A 26,571-nucleotide genomic window follows, 5' to 3' on the forward strand; every position below is an offset into this window, starting at 1 on the left:
TGTGGGCTGTCAGGAGAGGAAAGGCCACCAGGGCATCTGGCTGCAACCCTGTGCCCCTGGCTGCAACCCTGGACCCTCGGCAAGTCCAGATCTGTGGCTTCTGTTGCCTGGCAGCTTACTGGGACACAGTGGGAACCAGTGCAGCTCCAGCAGGCAGAGGACCACACTGCTCACAGGAGTTCCAGCCTCCCAGGATGTGCTGTCTCCACTCCGGCCAGCAGTTGCCAAATGTACCAGGTGCATTCAAACTGCTGGGGGGACTAAGCTCTGACTTGGTCATTCAGAACTGCTGGGGCGCATCCCCCAGAATCAACCCACTCCTCTCTCTCTCTCTTTGTAAAAGCAAGTGCCACGGGTGATTCTAATGCTCGCCATGCAAATACGACCATGAGCCACAGCTGGTGATCTCTAAACAACAAGAAAATCGGAGTCGTTATACGGCTGCCAGAAGTAAAGGGGTGGGTCCAAGTGCCCAGGGCACCTTGGAGGCCGAACCTAGCAGCAGAATGCAAGGAGTCAGGAGTCCCATTACTCCCTAGAAAACAAAGTGAGGAAGTGGTGGGAGGATCCTAGCAAGGGCCAGGAGGAGGGGGAACCAGGAGACTTGCTTAGGTTCAACCTAAGGAAGAACTTAAAAGAAATCACAGCCATCTGATGGGAGGCCGTGTGGCAGGAATGCTACAGGGAGCATCCACACGGAGAACTAGATGACCTGTAAGGGCTCTTCCAGCCTGAGATTCTCTGTCTGTGACCTACAGAGTGCTTTTCAAGCAGTGCTCCAGGAGGTCCCATGGTGATGTGAGAGTACTGTATCCCTCAGGTGTGCTTAGAACCCAGGTGTGGGGCTGGGAAAGCCAAGGAAGCCCTAGAGGCTATCCAGGGATGCCACTGATTCAAAGAAGTGGACGTCTTGTCTGTGCTGGGGACATGACCAGGAACCAGATAAGTTCCCTGATCTGAATTAGTTCATGACCAAGTGAGAGAAACACCAGGCAATGGCCTCAGGACCATGAAGACAAGGGCACTGAGGATGGGGCCACCCCAATCCCACCCAGCATAGTCCTCCAATACGCCGTGGGCCGCAGTCCTTCCTGACTCTCACCGCTCCACTTACAACTTATAAAAGGCTGTAAATGTACTAAGGGCATTTAATATTCCTCAAGAACACAGGTAAACAGAAACTGGCAGAATTAGAAATTATTAGTACTAACAGAAACAAAAGACAAAAAAATTCCAATTGTTAAACTTTATAAACTCAATGGCTCCCTTTGAACTCAGAATGTGAGATTAATCCATGACCATTATACACTGAGCCAAAAGTACCCATAAGAAGATTATCACCAACTATCATTTCTCTAAAGAAAATAAGCTGGGCCCAGGGAATGCAAGGTGTAACCATTAGAGAGGGAGTAAAACCCTCACCAGCAGAACTAGCAAGAAGCCAGCCAACCCCTCTCTCCCAAACCAAATGCCACATTCCAGCTCTGACATGCTGTGACATTAGGGAAACCTCACACCAGTCAAAGCACGTGCGTGCCACCCCCTGCCCCCACTCCCATCTGCAAGTAAAATGCTTTGTCTGTCTTCTGCCCCAGTTTTCTCTGTGATCAGACAGCATGTGGCTTTGACTGCAATCAGCAGCCCAGTTAATGCAAGAGGCAATTTGAGTCTCCTCCTCTCAGCCCAAGTCTCCCATTTTGGAAGTCTACACCCCAAGTCCGGTGCTTTCCCACACTCAGTGCATGCCCAGAAAGACCCCAGCAGGGCAGGGGGGATCCTGGCAACTGTTGACATAGCCTGCCTCCAGCTACACACCCCCCTCTCTGCAACAGAATGAGGAGGTGGAGTGACAGGCATGGGGAAAGCAAGCAGCGCAGGGCTACAAGGGTGGTGAGATGCTCCTCGGGGCCAGGCTTCCAGGGAGGCAGGATTCTACGCTTCAGGGCTGAGTCTGCGGCCCAGAAAAGGAATTGGAGGTGTGGGGGTGGAGGGGAGACAGTAGTTGGACCTGGGCTGGGGCAAGTGCCAAATCACTCCTTGCAGGATGCCAGGGCCCTAGGCACTTGATAGAACAGGGTCATTTCCTAGAGACAATTCTACTTCCTGGGCCACCTTTCCCAGGAACAGGCTTAAGCCATTCCGTTTGAGGCATATTTTCTCTAAGACCCCTGCACACTCTCTACAAGTTGCTTTAGTCCCTGGATCCCTGGGAGAAGCTTTCTAGAACCATGTCTTGGCCTGGCCCAACCTCCAGTTTGCCAGATCCTAAACACGTCATCATCTCCACAGCCATAAGTGCTGCCCCTCCCACCCTCCTCAGTCCATGGCCACCACCCTGCCATCTGGACCCCCACACACAGGTACTTCCACAGCACCAGAGTCCACTTGGCCCACAAGCACTGCCCAGGCACCTCTGCCATGTGGCTAGAAAAGGTTGATGACACTCTGTGGGGCTGCACTGTCTTCCAGAAGGTCCTCAGCCCACATGTGCCAAGAAAGGCCAGGATCCTCCAGAAACTACCTGTGCCCCAGCCTGGACGTCTGTCTGACACAGCAGCTCTTCTAAGTCAGCACAGCCCCAGTCCCTGGTTCCATGATGGAAACAGCTCCCTAATCCATGTGAGACCGAAGTGTGACTACATGTGTCTGCAGGAGAGCCTGTGGGTGACTTGTATATGCGCACGTGTGAGTGTTGCTAGTGGTTGTGGGGAGAGACACAAAATAACCTGGAAACCCCTGAATCCCCCACAGGAGCTGAGATTAGAGGTTAACAATTCTCAAGAGAAACCCTGAGTTCCCAGGCCACGTGCTGTTTTCAGAAGGATCTGCTTTTAACAAGCCTTGGGCGGTTTCAGCTGGTTTCCATTTGGGACGCTGTCTGGACAGACTCAGAGAAGAGCCCTGTCAGAACTATTTTCTGTCAGTGACTGGTATGAGGCTCTAACAGAGAGCAAGCTGTGTTACAAGGCGGGTCCTGAGGATCTCATCCTGCCGTCCGCTAGCACGTGCACCTGGGTCGGCAATAACACAGTGGGCCTCAGCAGTCCAGCACCCTTTTTACACAGAGAGAGCCCTGTAGCCCATGGCAACCAAGGAGCCAATGGGTGGCCAAGAATCTGGCGCTGCCATGGCGATGAGCTCCCTTCCCTGGTAATAGAATGGAGTAGAGTGGATAGGGAAAGGCCTGCACCTGTGAGGGGCCCCCAGAGACCACCTCCCCGCCCCCTTCCCACGCAAATGGGGAAGCCCAGCCATCCTTGAGATAGACCACAGTGCCTGGCAGCAGAGGGTGGTGGGCTTCCCTGCGTGTGCCTGGATTCTTGAGTGCTTTTGTGCATGTGAGGGCAGTTCTATGTACTGTGAACTGGTGTGTGTCTAGGTATAGACCTGCTAGCAAGTAGATTATTCAGTGTCTGAAAGAGACTGAGTAGCACTTGTGAGTGAGAAGCAGGTGTCAGTTATTCTCCAGATACAGGAGGTGGACGCGCACAGATATGCAGGCATGTGTCTTTGTGAGCCCAAGAATTCTTGTGTGCATGTCCATATGACCACTGGTGTGCTCTTGGTTCAGAATAACTGTCTTCACGGATCCATGCTTTGAGAGTGTGAACCGACCAGCAGGCGCGTCTTTGGCCCAAGGCACGGACGTCCTGTGGGTGCATGCGTGCAGATGTATGAGCGTGTGCGCGCACCCTGCACAGGCGTGTGACTGGGTTCTGGGCCTAGGAGGGGGCTCAGAGCAGTGTGGACTCCTTCCCCAGGCGGCCACATGGTGCTGCCTGACCCAACAAGGCCCACACAGGCCCCTTCCAGCAACCCTGGCAGATAAGCGGGTGGAGCGGGGCAGGCGGGAGCAGTCCGCAGGGGCCCTCAAAGTTGAGGGAAGAAAGACCAGCGACTCCAACCCGCGCCCCAGTGCTGGGATAGGTGGGGAGGGCAGCGGTGCCCTGCGCCCCGACCGCGTATCCCCAGCCAGCTTACGTCCCGAGTCGGGGGTGGTGGGCGCCCCGGCCCGGCGCCCGCGTACCTGTAGGGAATCCAGTCGGAATGCGGCTTGGAAGTCATGTCTCTCGGGGGCAGAGCGGTGGCTACGGCTCTGGAGGCCGGGGCCTGGTGGGGCCGGCGCGGGGGCCCTGCTCAGCTCCCGGGCCGCCCCGGGCCGCATCCTCCCGGGCCGGGGCCCTGGGCCCCGCCAAGGCCCGCGCTGCACGCCAGGGCCCCGGCTGCTGGCTCTGCGAGCGGCTGCCTGCGCGGCGCGGCGAGATGGGCGAAGCGCCGGGAGTGCGCGGGGCGTGCGCGCGCGTGGAGGCGGGGAGGCCGACCGCACCGTCCCGCGCCCTTCTGGCGCCAAGGCGGGAGTACTGCGTGGCAGCGGCCGCCTGCCCCTTCTCCCTCGCCCCGCCCCGCCCCGCCCCGCAGAGACCCCACCCCCCGGCAGGCTCAGGGCCTGAGGAGCGCCCTTGCCCCCTCCCCCGAAATCGTCGCGATCCACGCTCCATGCGCGTGACCGCGCCAGCTCCCACCTTCGGCTAACGGCGGCGCTGCAGCCGGGCCAGTCCCCAGGCCTCCCAGCCTCAGTTTCGTCTTCTGTGAAACGGGGATCATTCGAACACCTCCCTATGTACCTGCCCTACCTATCTGCGCTATGGGATGGGAAACCGATGCGCGGATTTGGCGGGGCAGGGACCGGGCCGGAGGCGCGGATGGAGGAGGAATCCAGTCGTGCAGGAAGGGGCGGGGGAACCTCCGGGGCCGAAGCGTGGAGGTTGGCCTTCCCTCACCCCCACCTCCGAGTTCCCACACCCCCGCCTGGGGAACCCTCTGTCTTTGGGTTAAGGAGATGTTTCCTCAGCAGTGGCTCCCTCTCATCTAAGCTATAGCGTCAAGGGAAGGGGAACATTTATTGTCTATTGCATTCCCAGCCCTTGCAAATTTCTAGTATGTAATCTCCACAGTAGCCTTGAGAGACAAACATCATATCCCTATAACCCAGAGAACAGGAATGCTGAGATGCCCAAGGCGGTAAAGCTAGGAAGTGGTGGAGCTGAAACTGTTCTGTGATCTGTGTCCTCCAAAGCCCTTCCTAAGGGGCGCAGTTAACCGGAGGCAAAAACCTCTACAAAGATCATCTGAAAGTCTCTGCGCGCTGAGGAGGTCCTGGCTGTGACTAGGACCAGCTTGAATGCACACCGATAAGGTAGAGGACCCACAGCAGGGCGGGCAGAAGCAAGGAGCAGCAGGCTGAGGGGTCACCAGGGCCTGTGTGTGGAGGAGGTGATCAGGGAGAGGTCTGCGGAGGGGCACCGTCCCCACACACCCCGTGGGCGTCCTCATGTGCATCCTGGATTCTGCCACACCAACTGCGCCAGAAGAGTGTTGTGCGGGGATCTTCTGATGATAAATAGGCGGTCAGGACTGCGCTGCAGACAGTGTGAGAACAGCTGAGTGGGCTGAGGGAGGGGGCTCATCCTGCTGCCCTGGGGCCACAGCCAGACCCCCACCCCAGGACTCTCCCAGCCCTTCAGCCTTGCCTTCTCTTGCCCATTAATTATAAAACCCAATAACCACGATATTTGGATTATTTGCTGGGCGTCAGGAGCTGTGTTAGGTGCTACGTACGTATTGTAATTCGTTTAATCCTCATAGCCACCCTAGAAGGTAGGCACCGTTAGCATACCCATTTTACAGCAGAGGAACTGAGTCACAGAGAAGGCAGATCTTGCCCAAAGTCACATAGCTGGTCAATGATGAAGCTAGCATTCACACACAAAAGGTCTGGGTCTACAGCACTTACCCTCAGCCTCCTTTCGGCCTATCACACAGTTCATGTAGCGCACACACTCACACACCCCTATACACATGCGCACACACACGCACACCTACACACATGCACACACACCTACACACATGCAGGCACACACACAGAGCCTCTCTCTCCAGGCTTCTGGAGCTCAGGACAGGTCAGATCCATCTCTATCGGGCACAACATTGATGCTCTCTGAACACTGTGACCTCTGATTATTTATCAACCTCCAAGAGCTATCACTGTCACTGGGGACAGAGAGCAGACAAAATAAAATACATGGGAGTGGGGTGCAGAAGGCAGAAAGCAGGGCTGTTTTGTTGCCTGCTGGGATGCTTGGCCTGGACTCTGTTGGCCTTCCAGGAAGGGCAGCAGAGATTGGTCCCTACCCTGGAGACCGCAGCAGAGCAGCAAAGCATTGCCCCAGAGGCCTCTGTCCTTCAGGGCAGAACCTTGCCCAGAGATCAGAAGCTTTGACCCCTGGAGGCCCCGTCCTCCAGGCCACCCCTTCCTGAGTTGCAATTAGTAGCTACCATGTCAGAGATAACTAGAGTCTAAAAGACTTTCCCTTCAAGAATTTGAAGCTGTTTTCCTCCTTTTATTCCCAAATTACGTGACACCTTAAAGCAATCAGAATTTAGTTGGAAGGTCTCAGGAGCCTGGAGTAATTGAATCTATTAAATAGACAGTTTAGGCTCTGTCCTAAGGGAGCAAAATCTGGAGGCAGAGTGAGGTGCAGAAATAAGATGGCTTTCCAAGTCTCTTTCTGCAGAAGTTACATATGTACATGGGATGTGGGGGAACCATGGGACTGAGCGCCAGTGTATGCATGAGTGTGAGTGTGTGTACATGTGAGGGAGCCAGTGGGACTGAGTGCCAGTGCACACAGTATGTGTGTGTATGTGTGTGTATTTGCATGTGTGTGCATGGGATATGGGGGAGCCAGTGGGACTGAGTGCCAGTGTATGCATGAATATGAGTGTGTATGTGTGTGCATGTGTGTATGCACATGGGTTTTGTGAGAGCCAGTGGGACTGTGTGCCAGTGTATGCCTTGAGTGTGTGTGTGCATGGGAAGTTGGGGGCAGCAGGACTGTTTCAGTGTACGCAGAAATGTGTGTATGTGTGTGAGAGATGGCCCTGCAGTCTGAACAGGACTGCACAAGAACATTTGTTGGATGGTACGCGTGCAAGAGAATGATGTGTGTGCTTCTTCGAGTTCTATGGAGTGCATGAGTGTTAACATTCAACTCAGAATGCATGATGGGTTTTTCCACTCAAATGGCTTCCGTGGTTGACATTTTAAGTTTATGCCCTTGGCTTCCATCAAAAAGCTACTCCAGAAAGTCATATGATGTATATTATACTAGGCCACGATTAAAGTTATATTTTTACAACTGCACTATGACAGTGACCCTTGAAGAAGGGCATAAGCTTTCAAATTTAGCCCCAGGAACAAGGTTATTTCGACTGAAACACCACCACACAGCAATCCTAACATGCCTCACTCACCACCTGCCCAAATCTTGCAAGGGTAAAATATTTGCTATGAATTTAAATCATCCTGTTAGCATTTTAGGCATTTTCAAACGTGGTGATGAAATGTTTGTGAGGGGGAGTGAAGGAATGCATGGGGAGTGAAGCAGCCCAACAGAGACCCTCGCATCTGCCACCTGAGCTTGAGGACCCCAGGGCCACCCCCCCACCCCCAAGCAGAATCAGTTCACCCAGGGAAGAAGGTTAGCATTTTGGGACTTAGCCACCTATATGGAGTCTTATATGTGCTATACTTAATGTGACATTTTTATTGAGTGTGGGCCATCTCTAGTCAATTTTGGAAGCAAAGGGATATGAATGATAAATGATATCCATTCAGATTGGGCCCTGCCTGGTGGCTTGGCATTGTGACCTTGCAGTCTGAGGAAGGCAATTGAAATCAATCAAATATCAACTAGCCCCTCGAAGGCTGATGCAGGGCTGCAGTGGCCTTAGTGGGGGTCAGGTGCATGGCTGCTCTCAGGGAGCTTTTGGTCTGGCAAGGGAGATAGGAAGAAATAATGACTGTACCCTACATTAAGGTGTTGGTGTCATAACACAGGTGTACAATGTGCTGGGGGCGAGGAGACACAGAAAAGAGGCAGTCAATGGAAGTCCCTAGAAGGGGGGAGATAAGGTTAGGATAAGCCTTCCCAAGAGTAGAAAAGGATGATGGTTGTGTTGGGCCCTGAAAGATGAATGAAATTTCGATAAGCTGATAACAAAGGAAGAGGGAAACTTAACAGTTACTGAGATTCTACAATTGACCGGGCACTGTGCTAGGGTCTTTTACCAAAGGGCCTTACAGACAGAGAGGATGACTTGAGCAAAGTTATGCAGACATGACGGTACATGCCCAATGCACTTGAAAACCAAGGTACAAACCAGCATGGCAGCATTCAACCAATAGGTGAATGGTTCGGTGTGGCAGGAAATGGGCCTAGAAAGTTAACGCAGGGCCAGATCATAATGTCATCCTGAACATCACGCTAGGGCGTTTGCAATTATCCTATAATTTGGAAATATCCTATAGACTCTGTTCTAAGGATGCGGTTCTCAATGGGGGACTACTAGAGGGTTTTAAGCCAAGAATAATCTGCACAGATGTAACCTTTAGAAAGAAATAATTGGGAGCAGAATGGAGGATTGTGGGAGAAAGGCTAGTGGTATGGAAAACTGCTAGACAGCTAAGAGTAAAGTCCAGGACAAAGATGAGCCAGCCCTAAAACAGAGTCAAGTGCCATTTTGAAGCTGTGGGTAGACATCATGGCAAGATGGTAGCATAAGTATGGGTGGCCAGATAAAGCCCTCTGTAATTCCCATTTAAATAACTGCAGAATATACAAAGACCATTGCACCACTGTTGATGATTGAGATACATAGGCTTACAATGTCTGAAAAAAAATGTAGGTCAACCACTAGTAAAATTAAAAGCAATGTCTATTTTCCAAATCACTGCTGAAAATAATAGCAAATCATTTCCACACACACAAACACACAAAAGCATCATCTACAAGAAAGCAAAATCTACAGGAAACATAAAATTCATAAGGCATAAAACAAAGTAATAGGAATAAAACCAGATCGAATGGTTATGAGGTGAATGTAACTAGAGAGCCCGTGAGCCTGGATCATACACAGCTATCATTTGTTGAGTGCATGCTCTATGCCAGATGCTCCTCTGTGTGTTTCATAAAGACAAATATGGCAATGGGAGGATGTGATGGGATGCTTCCAGTCTAGGCTCCACTTGGGGCTCCAAATGAACAGATACCACATTCCAAAGTGAAGTGGGATATACCTCTTGGAAAAGAGGTGGTGAAAACCTGGGTCCGTGCCATTAGCTGACACCCATCTCTAATACATACAAAATGGGAGAGAGGTTGCAAAAAGGTTGTTGGAGGTTTAGAATGAATTTCAGAGACAGCCTTTGGGGTCCAATGATCCCGAATAAATGGGAGGGGTACAGGGTGCTATCACCTTCACCTCAAAGCCTGACAGTGGGGCCTTGAGGAGACCCCTAAGTCAGTTGATATGTGGCCACAATGGTCTTGGTGCCACAGTGGACAAATCCAAAGATCCAAAGAGCAGCAAGAGTGCTGCTGCTTCAGGATCAGCCTGTGCTCCCTGGTTTTCAGGGCAAACCACACATGAGTGTCTCTTGTGGACAGAGGTGGGACCCAACAAGAGAGCCAGATGTGACTGTCTTAGATCCAGGACAAGAGGGCTCCTCCAAGGGAGGAGGTGACACTGAGGGAGACCAGGTTTCCTAGAGCCTGAGAAAGAAACCATAGGATCGGCTATGAGGAGAAAGTATCACCCTCATCAAGGGAGGTGCAGGATGAGACTCCATCGATGGGGCGGTCTCCACCAACCCACAAAAACAGCCCAGTGAGAGAAAGGGCCAGAGAACAACGGGGCACCAACTCATCAGAGTATAGTCATTGAAGACCTTTCCCACCCATCTCCTCTCCTACCTCCCTGCCCCTCCACCTTGGACCCTGGAAAGGGTCAGGACTGTCATGTGCAAGGTCCCCACAGGCAGCTGGCCTACAGCAGACTGTGCTGGGAAAGAGATGGTGTAACTCTGAAGTTTCAAGATTTTTTTTTTATTACAGCAGACAGAATGCATTAATTACTGACAAGACACCCTCTGGTTACCTGAAAATGGCCAGAAAAGTCATGGGACTTACCCTAAATTTAATATAATTTTAGAAGTGAAAACAGCCCTACAGAATAAATTTAAAGAGACTGTGGGAGACAAAAATAAAGTTTGCTTTATGATTACATCTCATGAGTCATACCTATGCCTATTCAACTTAACAATTACACATGACTTCTCCCATTTAATCCTCAGAGCAACACTACAAGGTAGGTACTATTATAATCTCCATTTTACAGATGAAGCAACAAAAAGGTTATATATAATCTGCTGAAAGTCACACTGATAAGAAGTGATAGAGTTCAAATTCAGATTCAGGCAGATGAGCATTGTAGAGCCCAGAGAACTGCCTTCCTCCAGAGAAAACCAGATGATGGGCACCTTAGCCCTTTGACTCATTAATTCCTGTTCTAGAAAACTAGTCAAAGGAAATTGAAAATGAAGTCAAAAGTTTATATACAAAGATACTGATGGAAACTTTATTGCTAATAGGGGAAATTGGCTGGGGGAAGATAAACAAAATGTCTATTAATTGGGACTCTGTTAAGTAAATAATTCAATGTTCACAGGATGGATCACTAAGCATCCTTTATGGGGAATTTTTGTTTTTATGAGACAGGGTTGGCCTGGCACAGTGGCTCCTGCCTGTAATCCCAGCACTTTGGGAGGCTGAGGCGGGTGGATCACATGAGGCCAGGAGTTCAAGAGCAGCCTGGGCAACATGGCAAACCCCGTCTCTACTAAAATTACAAAAATTAGCTGGGCCTGGTGGTGGGCACCTGTAATCCCAGCTACTTGGGAGGCTGAGGCAGGAGAATCACTTGAACCCGGGAGGCGGAGGTTGTAGTGAGCCAAGATTGCGCCACTGCACTCCAGTCTGGGTGACAGAACAAGACTCCGTCTCAAAAAAAAAAAAAAAAAAAAAAAAAAAAAAACAGACGAGGTCTCACTCTATCACCCAGGCTGGAGTATAAGTGGCGCTATTGTAGCTCACTGCAGCCTTGAACTCCTGGGCTCAAGTGATCCTCCTGCCTCAGCCTCTGGAGTAGCTGGGACTACAGGTGTGAACCATCACACCTGGCTAATTTTAAAAAATCTTTTGTAGAGATTGAGTATTGCTATGTCTCCCAGACTGGTCTCAGACTCCTCGGTCAAACAACCCTCCTGCCTCAGCCTCCCACAGCACTAGGATTACAGGTGTGAGCATCCAGCCTTATAGAGAATTTTCAATGACAAAGTAATGGATTTATGAGATGGAATACAATATTTTAGGCAAGTATAATGCTCTATAAAAAAGCCCCGCCAGCTGACACATATGTGGTCTCATACAAAGATGCCTAGAGTGAGAGACACAGTCCAGTGTCTCAGCTTTGCCACCCCAGGGGCCACATCCTCCATTCCAGGCGGCCCCTTCTTCCAGGTATTTGAACCTCCTCTTAGCTCCAGCCTTGGCCCCTAAGACCTCCTAGTGACCCCTGAACAGCGCAGACAACATCCCCACTCCCAATGTTAGAGAAGACAGACAATAAACACACGCTATTGGTACGAAATAGATTTGGTTAAAAAAAAAAAAATATATATATATATATATATATATATATATGTATATAGTAACACCTTACAAGCTGACAGATCCTCAGTAGCCTAGTGTAATATGCTGTGTCACTAAGACAATAGCCAGTGGCTGCAAGAAACACCTGCAATTCTTAGCCCGGCCCGGTTATTTATCTTGGAAGGGAGCAGAGGAAGTGCAGGAAGGATGCTGAACGGTAATACCTGCTCTTTATCCATTCTGAGGCATTTGCTGAGTGCTTCCTAGGCAGGGAGACCCAGGGCTGGAGGACAGGGTCCCTGACCCGGGGAAGCTTCTGTTCTCAGCAAGTCCTCTTGCCCACTTGCCCAGGGGGGCATCTAAGCCCAGCTCTCTGGGAAGCACAGGCTGAGATTATAAATAGAAAGAGTGGTTCTGAGGCTGAGCGCTCAGGCCCCTGTGCTCAGCCTCCAGGAGGGGTTTGTTTCACCAGCATTATTGGATTTGCAGATAAGCAACAAGGAATTAAGCTGATCAGGAAGAGAGGGAGAGAGCTTTCATTTATTCATAAATGCAGGATTTATCTAGCAGAGCCCTCTCCTTTGTCAAACAAGAGCCATTTCCTTTATATCCTCCAGCAAAGAACATTTTATTTTGTAACCTTTCAGAAAAGCCTATGAGTTTGTGTTTTTGACCTCTTTTTCTCCCTGCTCTAAGAAAACCATGATTATTTAAAATGTGAAATGCATATTAAACAATCCTATTCTGAATTCACAAACCAATCTCTCCAGCAAGAGGAATCAGTCCCTGAAATGCAATTTAAACTATTTGAAAAGTTTATTACTCCCAACACACCACCTTTTTGCTCCATGACCCTTCCCTTTTGCTGCTGCTGATTTTAAATATCACTAGAGCCACCACTGAGGAAGCAGAGTCCCAAAAAAGGTAGTGCTATTGGATTGGAGTCAAGCTGTGGGCTCAGTTTTCCAGACTCTGAAGTGGGGATAAAAGTTCCAAGACCTATGGAGGCAGCAGCTATAGAGGAAAGAACACCAGTGCCAGGTTCCAATCCTGGCTAAGTTGCTAATGTGATGTGTGACCTTAAATGAGGATGTCCCCTCTCTGTGCTTCATGAAAGAAAGTGGGACTATCTTTAAGGCTCCTTTTAGCACTAAACATTCTCTGATATTTTGACTCTTTAAAGCAGGGCTGTTAGGAGACAAAAGAAGATGATTATAGTTTACTCAACTCTGAAATAAGGTGAGAATTCTCGCTTTATTGTTTTTTGTGTTAGCATTCTTGTATTTTATATAAGAAACACAGCTGTGAAAACACACAAGACTTAGGGGAGCTGAATTCTTATCCTCTTTGTGCTGCTAACTCACTGGGTGACCAGAGACCACTCTCCCCAGGCTCGCCTCAGTTTCCTCATCTGTTAATTGGAGACAACGTATGCCTTGCCTACTGCACATAGTGTGTGAGGCTGAACTGAGAAGGGACGTGTGTCTGTGAATGCTATGCTGGAAGTCCAAAGCACCATGGAGATGGGACAACATTTAGTACTTAGAGCTCCCACTCACTGAGCCCTCACACAGGGCCAGCACTGTGCTAAGTGCTCACTTGTATTGTCTCATTGATTGCTGGCAGCTCCCCGAGGAGCTATTATACAGAAGGAAGCAGAAGCACTGTGGGTGGTCACAGCAGCAAGGATTTACTCAGCCTCACCAAGCCTGTGCCATGGGGCCTCTGCCGCCCACCGCAGATGAGGGTGAGAACAGGTGGTCCCACCACTGCTGCCCTGCCTCGGCTTTAGGAGGGAGGAAGGGAAGGAAGGGAGAGGGTCCCTTCCCCCTTCGCATCTCCAAGCTGAGCTCTGGCCTGGAGGAGGCGATGTGTGAAGACTCCTTCTAGGCTTCCTCAGATGAGATCATGCCCAGGGGTGGTGGGGCTGCGGGGCAGTACCCACCTCTGCCTCCTTCCCCGTCTGCTTCCTTTGCATCGCTGTGTCTGTCTCCTGACTCCTGGTCCAATCACAGCCCACCTGCTCTCCATGTCTCTGTGTCTGCTGAGCTGTCACCACCCTCTCCGCTGCTGCAGAGTGGCCCCTTCCTGTACCTCCACCCTGAGGAAGGCATAGGTGGGAGCTCTGAGGATGGGGGCTCAGCTTAGCAGGACAAGGCCCTGGGATTCTGAGCTGGACATCTCATGCCAGGTGGCCCTGTCCCAGCCCTTACACTTCTGAGGATTTCTGGGGTCTCCCTGGAGACAGGCAAGTTAGGTTGGCCCTCAGATGGACTTCAGAGGTCTCCCTTCCCCAGTGGGAGGGGCCTCGGGCCACTGTGTGTTCCTGTAGCTCAGGTCATCCTCTGCTCGGCCCCAGCCTCCCGGCCCTGCACCGAACACACCCCAGCTCTCTCTATCTTGCTGTGGCTCCCCATATGTGCACCTCAGCCTGCCTATTCTGAACTGTGATCCACCCCATCCTCCCGGCTCTGACAGACAACTGAAGCAGTTTGGTGAAGGACATGAATCTCATATAAAACTTCCCTTGCTCCTTACAGGTGACTAGACATTTGCTGATGTTGTAGGCCTATGTTCTCACTTGATCTAAAAACACCATTAGTGTCTTGGATGTCAGGAATCCTAAGTTTAGGCCTAAGTCCCCAGCCTCCTATATGACCATAAAGAAGTGCCTTCCCAATTTTCTTGGCCTTAGTGTGTCAGTGTATAAGATGAGGGGGTTGGATTAGACAAGGTCTAAGGCACCCAACATCACTAGAGCTCCATTATCACAGGCCCCATCTGAAAATTTCCATTAAAAGGATACACATTTCTCACCTCCCACTCCCACTTCCCTGGGAGAGCAGCGTAGAGAACACTCAGGCTAGACTTACCCCTGTGAAAAAGGCATGGTGAGCACAGACCCACCCCTCACCCAGTCACACACCCAGAAGACAGATGGCAGCGCAGGATGCACTCCGTAAGTGGGTCTGAAGTCCCTCCCACCCTCTCCGTGAAAAAGAGTCGAGGTGATGAGTGCTTGGGAACAATTCAAACGTGCTCTGCCATGAACCACCTGTATGCCTTGGGCTGTCCTGGGGACTTAATATATGTAAACCACTTAAAACAGGCGGTAAGAGTTAGCTGTGGTTACATAATGATCTGTACCCCCTTTCCCTCCAGCCCCCCTGCAGTCTGTTCTCACATGGCAGTGAGAGTGATTTTTTCATAATGCAAATCTATCCTTGCACCTGCTGCTTCAAATCCTTCACTCACTTCCTTTGCTCACAGACCAAAATTTTAAAAAGTTCCTATAAAGCAATGAAGTTTCTGGTCTGTAGCTATACTGGTATGCTTTTAGAGAAACCAGGCTTTCTCCACCTTTGCAGACTTTTGGGTCTGGAATCCACTTCCCATCCCTGCCCCGCAGGCCAAAGCCCTAAGGCTGAAACTGAAGTTATGGTTCAGCGGGGACCGAGGAGGGCCCAACTACTTGTATTTCTTTAAAGTTCCTGAGGGGGGCATTGATGAACAGTCATTAGTCTACTATGTTAGGAAGGACTCAAGGTTTATATTATTGCAAATGATCTACTGTACTGGACCTGAGAAAATGTAAGGGAATCAACAAGAAAACCCCAGAATCAGAAAGTTCAGTAAAGTTGCCAGATAAAAAGATGGAAAAATAGCCAAGAACATTTCTATAAAAAAATTATCATTTGTAAAATGAAAATGAAAAAGATCTCATTTACAGTGGTATAAGACTACATATGAAAAGTTTTAAAATAATACCAATGAGACTGATTTGTGATTCATATAAAGAAAATTATAAAATGTAATTGAGATTTATAAAAAGAACTTGAAGAAATGGAGATTCCTAATGTATTTCTATACGATAGGAAGACTATTTTAAAGACAGTCAGTCTTCCTAAATGAGACTTCATTTAGTTCAAAGCAAAATTCCAAGGGGATTCTGAAACTTGGTAATGTACAGAGATTTTTTATGCTTCCCTGTGGTGACGATTTAAGGAAAGGAGGGCGAGCCCCAAGATGGTTTGTGAACGTGGGTTCTATGATAAGAAAGCCAGTATGGCCATGTTGCCTTGCTGGCTAGTGTCAATCAGCAACACCACCTCCATCGTCCCGTGAGAGCATGCCCACACGGTGCGGGCATCCTGCCCCACATCCCAGGATGGCAGATTAGTGGGCAGCAGTGAGAGTTTGGGGTAGTGAGGGCGTTGGTGCCCCCACTACTCTCTTTTTTGCCTATTTCTCTCAATCAATGGCCGTTTTTACCATTTGCAGAGCCATGAATTAAGAGTGCCCAATTCAGCTGACCTGTGTGGATGCCCATGATTAGGGCAGATTGGGATAAGCTACTCGTCTGCCCCTAATTCCTCTAGATAACCCAGGTATAGATAATCTGGAAGGAAAAAACAAAACAAAAAACAAAAACAAACAAAACAGGTAAGAAAAGCAAAGACATTTCTGATAACGGCTAATGAGAGGAGCACCAATCCCATTAGATATGAAAATACACAGCTGCAACAACTGAAGCAGTGTGACGATGGACGGGAGTGTCATGTGAAACGTCAATGGAAGAAAACAAGCAACCCAGAAATATACTCTAAGAACTTAATTTCTCTACAAGAATTTAGGGTTAATTACCCCCCCTCCCCAAAGAATACAAAGAATACTAAATTTAAAAATGAGGGTGTAAAATCATTATGACAAAAGTGTAAAATAAAGTGTCCTGTGGTTATCTGGAAGGGGACAAAGAGAGGTTCCAGAGCTATGAGACTGGGCTGATTTTCAGCATAAGCAATCGTTGTTATTGTAGTAGTTAGTTTGTGTAGAGAAAAAGCAAAGAAAAGATGGAATGGTTCAGCAAAGCAGAAAGTACACTGGGCTAGAAGCCAGGGGTCTGAATTCTAACCACAACTCCTCCCTGCGGAGTGATCGTGGGCTAGGTCTTTCTCATTTCTGGGCCTCACTCCAACATTTCAAAGATAAAGAATTAACACAGATGACCTGCAGCGGCCCTTCCTGCTCAGCCCTCTGGGATTCAACGATCATTCCCCATTTGTGGTTTCTACAGCAGGACTCGATGGGAGTGCAGAAAGAAACTCAGATCTTTCCTGCCCCAAATCGCGGAGTGACCTCGTAGGCCGGCCCTGTTCATTTCAGTACTGAGGCTCGCACTGCACCCAGCTCCATCAGTCACGGGGACCCAGAGATGACTAACACAGGGCACTGGCCTGTGAAGATCATGGGTTACTGGAGGACACAGATGGACACAGATAACAAACAATAATCCCAGGTGGTATGAAGTCAACCCAGCCAGAGGTGAAGACCCGTGGGGGCACAGCAGAGAGAGCCAGAGGAGTCTGGCAGGGGACCAGGCAGGGCTTTGCAGCAGAGACGGCCTTTGAGGCTGGGTATTAAAGGATACAGAGCTCAGTAAAGGTAGACGGGGTGAGGAAACCACGGGAGTTAGGAAAGCATTGGGGTGGATAGCCTGCCTGGCTGTAACACGCGGGGAATGAGTAGGGGGAAGAAGGGTCTTGGAGAGGTTATATGGGACTGGGGAAGTTGGTCTGGAACAGGGCCAGGCTGCCTGTAAACAATGGGAAATCGCAGGGGTGCAGGGGTGTGATGGCGATGGGGAAGTGATCCTGCCTGTGAGGGAGGGGATCATAGGCAGCCCTGGCAGCAGGGTCTGTGGCGAAGCCAGAGGGAATTAGAGATACCAGTGAGCAGACTCTTCAACAGCCCAGGGCAGAGCTGGATGCGGCCCAGGAGGGGCCTGAGGTGAGTGGTACAGCTGAGGCAAGCCCATGGGACCCGAGGCGGGACAGCACAGCATCAGGAAAAGCACAACTGAGGCCAGACAGCCTGGGCTCTTCGTCTGGGCTCTGCCTAACTGTGTAACCTGAGGCTGTTTAATGATTTCCGCCTCAGTTTTCTTATCTGCAAACAAGTGGAATGGTTTTTAGGGACGTCAGGGGATTCCATGATTTAATAAATAAAAGCTTTCAGCATGGTGCCTGCACTAAGTGCTCTATTCGTGTTGGCGATGACGATAGAAGAGCTGCATGTTGGAGGAAGAAGGGTCTGGACAGTGGCTTCTCAGGGAACCCACTGGGAATAGCAGGTTTGAGAAGGGGTTGGGCATTGTGAGTTACTGTTCAGATGTGCCAGGTTTGAGTGTCTGCAGGTCACCCCATTGCAAGTGACTGGAAAAGTGCATCTGGAGCTTAGAGGATGTGTGAGGAGAGGGAAATTCAGGGAATCCTGAGCCCAGGAGGAGGCTGAGGCAGAGGCTCAGGGGAAGGTGCAGACTAAGGGAGAGGAGGGCTGACAGCAAAGACTTGAGGGTGTGGCTGTGGAATCCAGCATAGAAGCTCCTTGAGGACAGGGGTTTTCACTGTTTTGCTCCCTGCTGTATCCCCAGTGCCTAGTACAGTGCCTGGAAGAAAACAGGAGTTCAACAAATATTTGTTGAGTGAATACATGAGGAGAATTTTTCCTGTCATTTACTCTAAGTATTTTGTTAGGCACAAAATAATAACAGTAGCTAACATTTATTAAACGCTTACCCTGTGCCAGGCACCATGCTAAAAGCATATAGGGTCCCATTTAATCTTTACGACAGCCTGGAGAGAAGGTACTATTATTATTATTTCCAGTTTATAGATCAGGAAGCAGGTCTCAAAAGGTAAAACAACCGGCTGAGTTCACACACCTCGTGAGGAGCAGAGCCAGGGGCCAAAGCTGGGGCTGCAGGACTCGCTGTGGGTACTCTCCTAGACCCTGACTCAGCCAGAAAGGAAACTGGGAGCAACAATGCCCTGTGCCGGCTCTCATATGCTCAGTAAAGAGGGACTATTTTTAAATCTTGCTGGAGGAGGTGGGGAGCCAAAAGAATGAGCTAGAGAAGCTGGACCTCATTGGTGTCAGACTTACGGAGTGAGGCCATTCACAGACCAGTATTTGGTGAGGCCAGATGGTGGAGGAATGGGAGCAGATCAGGAGCCGGGAGTGGAGCTGCCTGGAGCGGGAGAGGCAGGTTGGAGGTCAGAAACTTACTGAGAGGAAGGAGCTCCATCTGTACACGGTGATGGCTGTGTGTGTGAATGTGTGTGCATTTGGGGGAGGTAATGGGCTGCAAAGGTTATCCAGAGGATTCAGGCAGGTCCAGAAAGATCCAGGGTTATCCCAGGGTGACAAGGACTAGAGGTCATTTGCAAAATGCAGGGGCTGCACGCCTGGTAGGCTGTTCATGCAGGTCTCATCACAACTCTTCAACCTGCTTCCATAACCAGTGCTGAAGTCCTCAAACACCCGCAGTTATCACACCTCTCCTAGACACGAGCTCTGAAGAGGGCATGAGGAGTCAGACAGGCTAGGCTTTGCCCCAGGCTTGTCTCGCAGGCGACAGATTGGGATTCAGAACCCTGGACTCCTCTAGCTGCTGAGCGGTGCTGCCCCAAGCAGGGTGGCTGCCCAGGGAAGTCTGAGGCAGCTTTCTCTCTCTCCAGGCTGTGTGGACCCTCTGCACAGTCCTACTGCCTCCAGAGAACGAGGTTCATCACTCAGTCCCCTGTGCACAGTAACTGGCTGGGACTGGGATCCGGGTCAGGGCATAGGCTGGTGGAGTTGTACAGGGGATGAACCCAGGGCCAGCTCCCTCTGGACTGCACGGAGTTGCTTTCGCCCCCCTCCTCACTCATTCCTGACTCATGCCAGGCCCTTCCAATTCCCTTCACCTCCATGCTGCCTGCCTCTGGTAATGCTCCTGCAGGGGAAAAGGCTGTCATGCTGTGTGCCAAGCGGAACCTCATGTCCAGCGTCTGAGCAGACCTGTTGGTTCTGGACATTCTCAGAACACCCTGGGCTAGAGGAGAGAACTGCAGAGTGCCCATTCTTCCCCTGGCAGTACCCTTGGAGCCCCCACAGCCTCAGGGGCCCTCAGGGCAGCCTCCCCCTGGGCCCCTTCCTCCTCGGCCAACTCTGGGGTGACATGATTAGCCACCGCCCAAGCACTGACCACCATGCACAACCCATTTCACGTCTGACCAACCCCAGACTGGACTCTGAGCACACAGAGAGAAACCCTTCACAGCGATATGACTCTGAGGGCAAAAGGAGTGTCTGCAACCACAGAATCCACACTGTCATGTATGTGTGGACCTCCTACTATGTGCAGGAGTGGTGCTAGGGGCTTCCCATGCATTGTCACAAGGCCACACACAACTTATTTTTCAGATAAGGAAATCGAGGCTCAGAGACTTGCCAGGCTTTAACCATTCCACATCACCAAATTCATCATTACCCTTGGGTCAGATAAACCCTGAAGCAGAGCTGCTCTTCCAGCTCTGCTCCTAGGCTTACCAGACGGCATGCTGCCCCTTCCTTTACCCTCCACCCCATCTAGAGTGGAGGCCTATTTGGGCCGACAGATACACTCAACTCTGCTCTAGGTACTAAAAGAGGCAAATGGAAGGAAACTGACATTTGTTAACAACTATTCTTGCTGAGTGCTGTCATGTATTATTTTCTCATTCAATCTTCTTAAGTGCCCTATAAGGCAGGAACGACTATCCCCATTTTAGACAAAAGAAAGTGAGGCTCAAGAACTGAGGTCACACAGTAAGGTATAGGTCTACCTGAATCTAAGACTCACACGAAACCACTTCTTTACTCTGTCTCACTCCCATTGTGGAACCTGGGGCACACGCCATGTCTCCTCTGTCCATTACCACCTGCTCCAGCACCACCAAAGCCCTGGCCCCATGAGGAGCAGGCCAGGAATGAGAGGGAAAAGGAGTCTGCTTCCTTCCCAAAGCCTGGAGGACCTTAGTGGGCCCAAGACACCTGCTATCCCAGCAACATGCACACTTCCTCCTTAGCCTGATGGTCATGATCCTGGCTTGGCCTCTGCAGAGAGGGGCCCTTCCCAAGTCCAGGTGTGGTCTGGAATGACGATCCCCCAGCCAGCTTCCACCAATTCTCCTCCAAGAGGCTGGGCCTTGCTACCTATATTATACATTGGCCCTGTGTCCTCTCATCCCCTAGCATCCTGCTTCAACATGGAGAGGCCCCTGGGACTCCAAGACCTTTGGTTGCACAAATCACTCTTCTGTTCCTACCAACAATATCTTTGAGTATCCATAACTGTCTATTTGTTCCCAAGTTTGCGGAGTCCTTTGACACCACGATTTAAATTGCTGACTTCAAATCCTATGCTAGTTCCTCCTGCCCCACCAGCCATGTCTGCCCTGACTTACTCTCCTCCCTCATCTGGCCTGTTTGCTCTGAGATCCCAGGAGGCCCTGTGGCTCTGTCTGCAACCGCCATGGCACCTAGTTTCTATCACTGGGTTTCATGCCCCTGACCATCACTGTCTCTGCCTTGAGTTCCTGGTATCACTGAGGAGCCCCCTGTCATTATCTGCAGGCCACAGTCTTCGACCCCACTTATGTCAATGTTCCCTAACACCCTCCTCTTTCACAACTCCCCATGCTTAGACCTCAGCCAAGACACGAGGGCCCAGATCCCAACAAATGTTACTGATCTTACCCAGCCAGGCCTCTCTAGCCACCATCAGAGCCCTGGTTTTACAGGCACTGGGTAAACTCTTGCTGCAGCTCCTGGATGGTCACTAGGATCAACAGGCAAGTGTACTACAAGCCCCAAATCTGGTTTATCCCCATGGCCACAGCCACAAGCATAACATGGTAATCTATGTACCCAGAAGGCCACATCTGGGGTAAGAGGCTGTGCAGCCTGTCCAGTGGAGCTCAGGCACAGTCCATCAAGGTGGGGACAAGCATGGGGCCATGGGTTTCCTTCTCCCCTTCATCACAGTCTTCTCCCTGGGGCAAGCGATGCTGTTTTAAAACCATATTCATCGTTCAGCCTCAGAGCGTTGGAAACTATGGCCCTGATGTACATTCTGGCCTATTGCTGGGAGACTGAGAACTGAGTAAGTCTGAAAACTCAGAGCTATCCATTTTCCAGTCCTGATCCAGCTCTTAGAACTGATCCTACCATATCCCTGCGGGACAAATGATGCCCATCAGGTTCTCAAAGTCCTTCAGAGAATGTCCAATGTCACCAATCATTGAAACAACAGCATTAAAACAACTTGCCACACCACTCCTGACCAAAATCGCAAAATGAGAAAAAAGAAAGTAAATAAAACAGCTACAAATAAATAAAAATAATGAACCTGTATACTGGAGGGCTGTGGGGACAGCTATACATAATTGGTGTCATAGTAAATGGGCTCAATATTTCTGGAGAACCATCTAGTAATATGTGACAAGAACTATAAAATTGTTCATGCCCTTTAACTTAGTAGTTCCACTTGGGGAATGCTTCCCAGTAAAATACTAAGAAAGTAATTGGTACGGAGATATTCATAGCCATGATATTTATAATAGCAAGAAATTGGAAGGAGCCCAAAGGTTCAGCACTTGGGGATTGACTAAGCAAATTGGGTCGAGTGAACACTCCCGGATGCTTTACAGCCAGGAGGTGTGGACATGTGCAGTCTGGGGTGAAATGAATGTGCATCCTTGGGTCGGCAAGACGGGAAATAAACCGAATCAGATGGCCTCTGACTCCAGCTTCAACCATGGAAGCAAACGTGCAGTCGGCTACTTCATGCTGCCTTCATGTTAATTCAGTTAAGTCAGTAAACTTCATGTCAATTATGAGGGTTTTAAAGGTCATTTATTTTACTTTCTTTTTCTAAAGGTCATTTTGAATTAACTGAATTCTTTTTCAAGAAGACATTTAAAATGCTAACAAGGAACTCCGTGGAGGAGATTTCATAACTGTCCTTGTGTGCGCTCATCTCCTGGGAGTCCTTTCTGACATCTCATCTCTCTTTCCTCGTGTCTATGCAGGAGGACCTGGGCTCACCCACGTGGCTGGACAGGGGCTGCTGTGGACTGGAGGCGCTGGGTCCTGAGACAGATGTGAGGGTCCCCGGCCTCAGCAGGCCCAGACACTGTGATGGGGCAGTCCCTGGCCCTGATGCTCTGTCGCACCCCTTCCTGAGCCTTCCCTCCTCTGGGGCCCACTCTGTGCCCCATGCTTTCTCCTGTGCCTCAGGAAAAGGTTACCGAAGAGTATGTCGGCCTCTCCTTCCCATGAGAGTGCAGATGACCTGAACACCTTCCAGAGACGTCTGAGTGTCTAAGGTGGCCCTGTAGGCAGGGCCTGGGCTTCCTGGCCCCGGGTAGGTGTCCCCCAAGAGCAGTGGTTTCCTCCCCCAGCTGCAGCCTGTCAGAATCACCCAGGGAGCTTTCTAAAATAAAGATTCCTGGGCCCCGCCCTAGAGTCCCTGTGGGCAGAGCCTGGGAATGTGCATTTAAAAAATGTTCCTAGGGCTTCTCATGATGCAGACCACTGTTCTAGAGCCTTTGATGCCTAAGAAAGAAGGTTGTGAGCCTGCCTTCTTGGGGTCTTGGGTTCAAAAGGCTCTTATCATGAGCCAGCAGCCATGGTAGAAACTGTAACCCCTCATGTGTACACACACACACACACACACACACAACCTTCAAAGGAAGGCCGTGCCCAGTAGCCTAGAGCATCTGGGAGAGCCCTCCACAGGCCCCTGACAGCGCCCGGCTCCCTAGCTCCCTAGAGGCCAAGAGCCAGCCTCCGCCTCAGCCCAGGCATGTGCATCTCCCCGGGACTGCAACCTCCCAAGCTTTCTGGGTTCCCCACGTCCTGTGGCAGGGTCTCCTGCTGCAGGAGCTCTTGGTCCATGCCCGCAGTCCCAGGTGGGGCAGTGGGGGCCTGCGGCCCCACCTGCCCAGGCCATACTTACGGAGTCATTTTATAAAGCTGCGTCCTCCTCTCAAACAGCGACCCTCCCCAGGCCCAGGGCCAAACCCCAGCCACTGGCGTGGCCTGGGCAGATTCCGTCTCACCGCCCCCCGTCTCCAGGACGCTCTTCAGCTTCACATTGGCGCTTGAGTCCCCCAGCCTGTTGTCAGGAAATACCGAGAGTCGTCACCCTGCCCCACCAACCACCCTGCCGAGTGAGAATGGGCTGAAGCCTCCGTAGTCCTGGGGAAGCGAGAACAGAGGAGGAGGAGCAGGGAGGAACTCCAGGGGTGGGGTCTCTTCCCAGCAGTTTTGGAGCAACTTTCTGAGCCCTATCTGGGATGTTGAGGAGGTGACAGGGAGGGGGTCACTTCTACTGGGTCCCCCTCCAAACTGTTCCTGAAGTAGCAAGACTGCTGGGGGACCCTGGAGTTCCCCAAAAGCACTGTCTCCAAGCCTGGGATCCTGGGGCCCAGTGTGGCTTTATTTGGGGATCTGGATCTCTTAGGGGTTAGGGGCAGTGCCAGGAGGCAGAACAACTTCCAGGCAATAAGAGGGTCCAGTGTATGCAGGGACATGAGTGTGGGCTAAAGGGGCACAGAGCAAACTAGCAAGATCTCTGTCCCCTCTGAGCTGATTGTCCTCATCCTACTCTTGTACCCCAGGATCCCAGGGCAAGGGATGTGCAAAGCTGCCCCTCCCCAACTCCTAGGCCCTGCTCTGAGGGACGGGGAGGGGAGCCAGGCATTGACTTATTTGGGATCTGAGGTCACACAGACTTGAAGGGCCTGGTTTTCCCTGTAGAGGCACCGCAGGGTGTTTCCACCCCGATCCTGAGGCCAGCTCTCTCATCCTCCCTCCCCACAGCACACGCCCCCACACGCTGGTCTAGGTCCAGGCTTGCCTCAGTTTACTGAGAGTGCCCAGCTGTCAGCAAGGTTTGAGGGAAGCTCTGTGGGGCTGAAGGGAAGCCAGGACACTACCCACTGAGTCCTCCCCCACACAGGTGGCACTGTCGCTGATGCCAGGCCCAAGGAAGGACGAAATGTGTTTTGTCCTGTTCAGAGACTCTCTTTGCATTTGTAGAGACAATGGACAGAGAGCATCAAGGAACGAGGGGGCCGACCTGTGGCTTCACAGCCCTGGGGCAGCAGAGAAGGGCCAGGGCCACACGGGCCCCACCCTGGGGGCACCCTGATGGCTGGGGCTGGGGACGAGTCAACTAGCAGGCGGGGCCAAACTGAGCGGCATCCACTGATGAAATCACCCGCAGCTAGGCAGAGCCCAGGCCTACATAAGCGTGGACATAACCGTGACTGTGCTGTGTGGGTGGCAGGCAGGGAGTTCACACAGTGTCTGTAATGATGATGGTTGGTTTTCTCAGCGTGTGTTATTCCTCAGACTCCATCAGCTTCTATGTTGGCAAGGATTCACAGACCCCAAATACGTACAACAGTATAAGGGATCCTCTGGCCCAGTAGTTATCAGTTGGAAAACATCCTTTCATGAAGAGGCTAACAGAAAACATAAACGCAAGTGGCTCGGGATGAAGCTGGGGACAGGGTGGGACTAGAGTTCCACACTCTCAGTCTCTCCCTCCCTGTCACCCTCAACTCCTGCTTCCTGGAGATGCTTCTGGGTGACCCTGGGGCTCCAAATGTCATTTGAAAATCACTGGTATGGTCCAGCTTTCTTATTTTCAAATGAAGAAGCTGAGGCCCAGAGTGGATAGAGATCTGCCAAAGGTCACACAGCAAGTTGGTAGCAGAGCCAGGGCTGGAGCTAGGACTGAGGCCCCATGACTCCTAACCACTGTGGCCTCCAGCTCCTAAGTCAGAGGTGGCCAGCAACCCCACCCATGGTTCTGACCTCCTCCAACCTTCTCCTGCCCACTCTCTGGCTTTCCTGCACGGAGGGACCTGGCATCTGGCACCCCTTCCAGAAACAAGGTCCAGACAGGCCTGAGTTCTTGGCCCTTCAGCACTAGATCTGGACCCTTGTGACTGTGTTCTCCACAGGTGACCTCTTCACTCTCTTGGCTTTCCCACCTATCCACGGGGCTCCCAAATCTACTTCCTGATGGCTCCCCTGAGCCCCAAATGCCTCTGGGCCCCTCCAGGGACACCTCTAAGTCTCCAGGTTCAAAGCAACTCACCTTACTCCAGACCTGCTCTTCCTCCTGTTTTCTGGCAATGTGCACAGTCCTGCCATTCACTCAGTCATCATCCCAGAAACCCAGGCCCACCCCAACCCTCTTCATCTCGCATGTGGCTCCACCCATGAAGCCCTCCTATCGGTCCCCTCCCCTGTCCCCAGTGCCTCTGCCCGGATTGAGGCCTCACATGTCCCCAGCCTCCTTCTGGTCTCTTTGACTGCAGTTCTGCCTGCTCCAGGAACATTACACTTTTAAAAGCCAACCTGAGCATGTCACTTGTCTGCTGACAAGGCTCTTTCCACTGCTCCTCGTTCCAAAGTATACAAACCAAGCTCTTCCATGAGGCTTATGAGGCTGCAGGACCTGCCCCCTGACCCCTCTCCTGCCCTGCTCTGCTGTCTCCCCTCCAGGCTGGCTTTGCTCCAGCCACTCCTAAACTCCTGGCAGATCTCCCCACAGAACTTCTTTTTCACCTCCTGCCTCAGCACACACCATCCTGTGCCCTCAGATCAAGGCTTTTCCAAGTGTGCCCTTGGATACCTGCTTCACCATCCCCTAGCATACTGTCGACTCCTGGGCACCACCCTGCCCAGACCTGCCAAAAGAGAATCTCTGCATTTTTAACACAAATCTGTGGATGCCACACACTAAATGTTGAGAGGCACTGTTCCACTGAGCAGCTCCTCTTGTCCCAGCCTCCCTCCTGCCTCAGCTGGGCAATTTCTTCCTTTTTGCCCCTGTACTCTCCAGGGTGTACAACTGTGACTGGATGTCTCCTCTGCTGGACTATGAGCTCCATACAGGCAGTGACCATGTCTTCTTCCTCTGACCTGTAAATCCCTGAGCCTGGTACCAAGAAGGGATCAATGAATGGGACCCCCAGCTGAGCCCCAGTGCCCCTGGCCAGGAGGAGGTCAAGCTGATCTAGTGACAAGCCACAGCTTGTCTGGAAACCTGAGACACTGCTCCCAGGGTCTCTGCAAGTTACATCTGTCCCTCCACCCCACCCTACCTCACCCTCTGCACAGTAAGGAGACATGTTGG

At 51.1% G+C, this 26,571-nt stretch overlaps 1 protein-coding gene and 1 long non-coding RNA gene across 5 annotated transcripts in view; both read right to left on the minus strand.

Annotated features, from left to right (window-relative positions):
* The window catches only part of TUB (TUB bipartite transcription factor), an 88,470-nt gene that overhangs the window by 20,465 nt on the left and 41,434 nt on the right, over positions 1 to 26,571 (minus strand). The window contains exon 1 of one of the 4 annotated variants that reach the window (XM_063641129.1): positions 4,524 to 4,640. The exons of 2 other annotated variants lie outside the window; for them this stretch is intronic. Coding sequence is in view for 1 of the 2 variants with exons in the window: in XM_055282534.2 (XP_055138509.1) it covers positions 4,028 to 4,065 (38 nt within the window). In the remaining variant the exon portion in view is untranslated. Of the gene's footprint in view, positions 1 to 4,027; positions 4,393 to 4,523; positions 4,641 to 26,571 lie in introns of those variants that run through there. One more of the 4 variants, XM_055282534.2, reaches the window with a different exon arrangement.
* Positions 16,233 to 25,568, minus strand: LOC129484449 (uncharacterized). Its single transcript, XR_008658453.1, has 4 exons — positions 25,528 to 25,568; positions 23,374 to 23,532; positions 18,128 to 18,184; positions 16,233 to 17,997 (listed from the first exon to the last, which is right to left on the minus strand). It is a non-coding gene; the product is annotated as an uncharacterized lncRNA (long non-coding RNA).

The sequence above is a fragment of the Symphalangus syndactylus genome, chromosome 6 (assembly GCF_028878055.3).
Source record: "Symphalangus syndactylus isolate Jambi chromosome 6, NHGRI_mSymSyn1-v2.1_pri, whole genome shotgun sequence".
NCBI lineage: Eukaryota > Metazoa > Chordata > Mammalia > Primates > Hylobatidae > Symphalangus > Symphalangus syndactylus.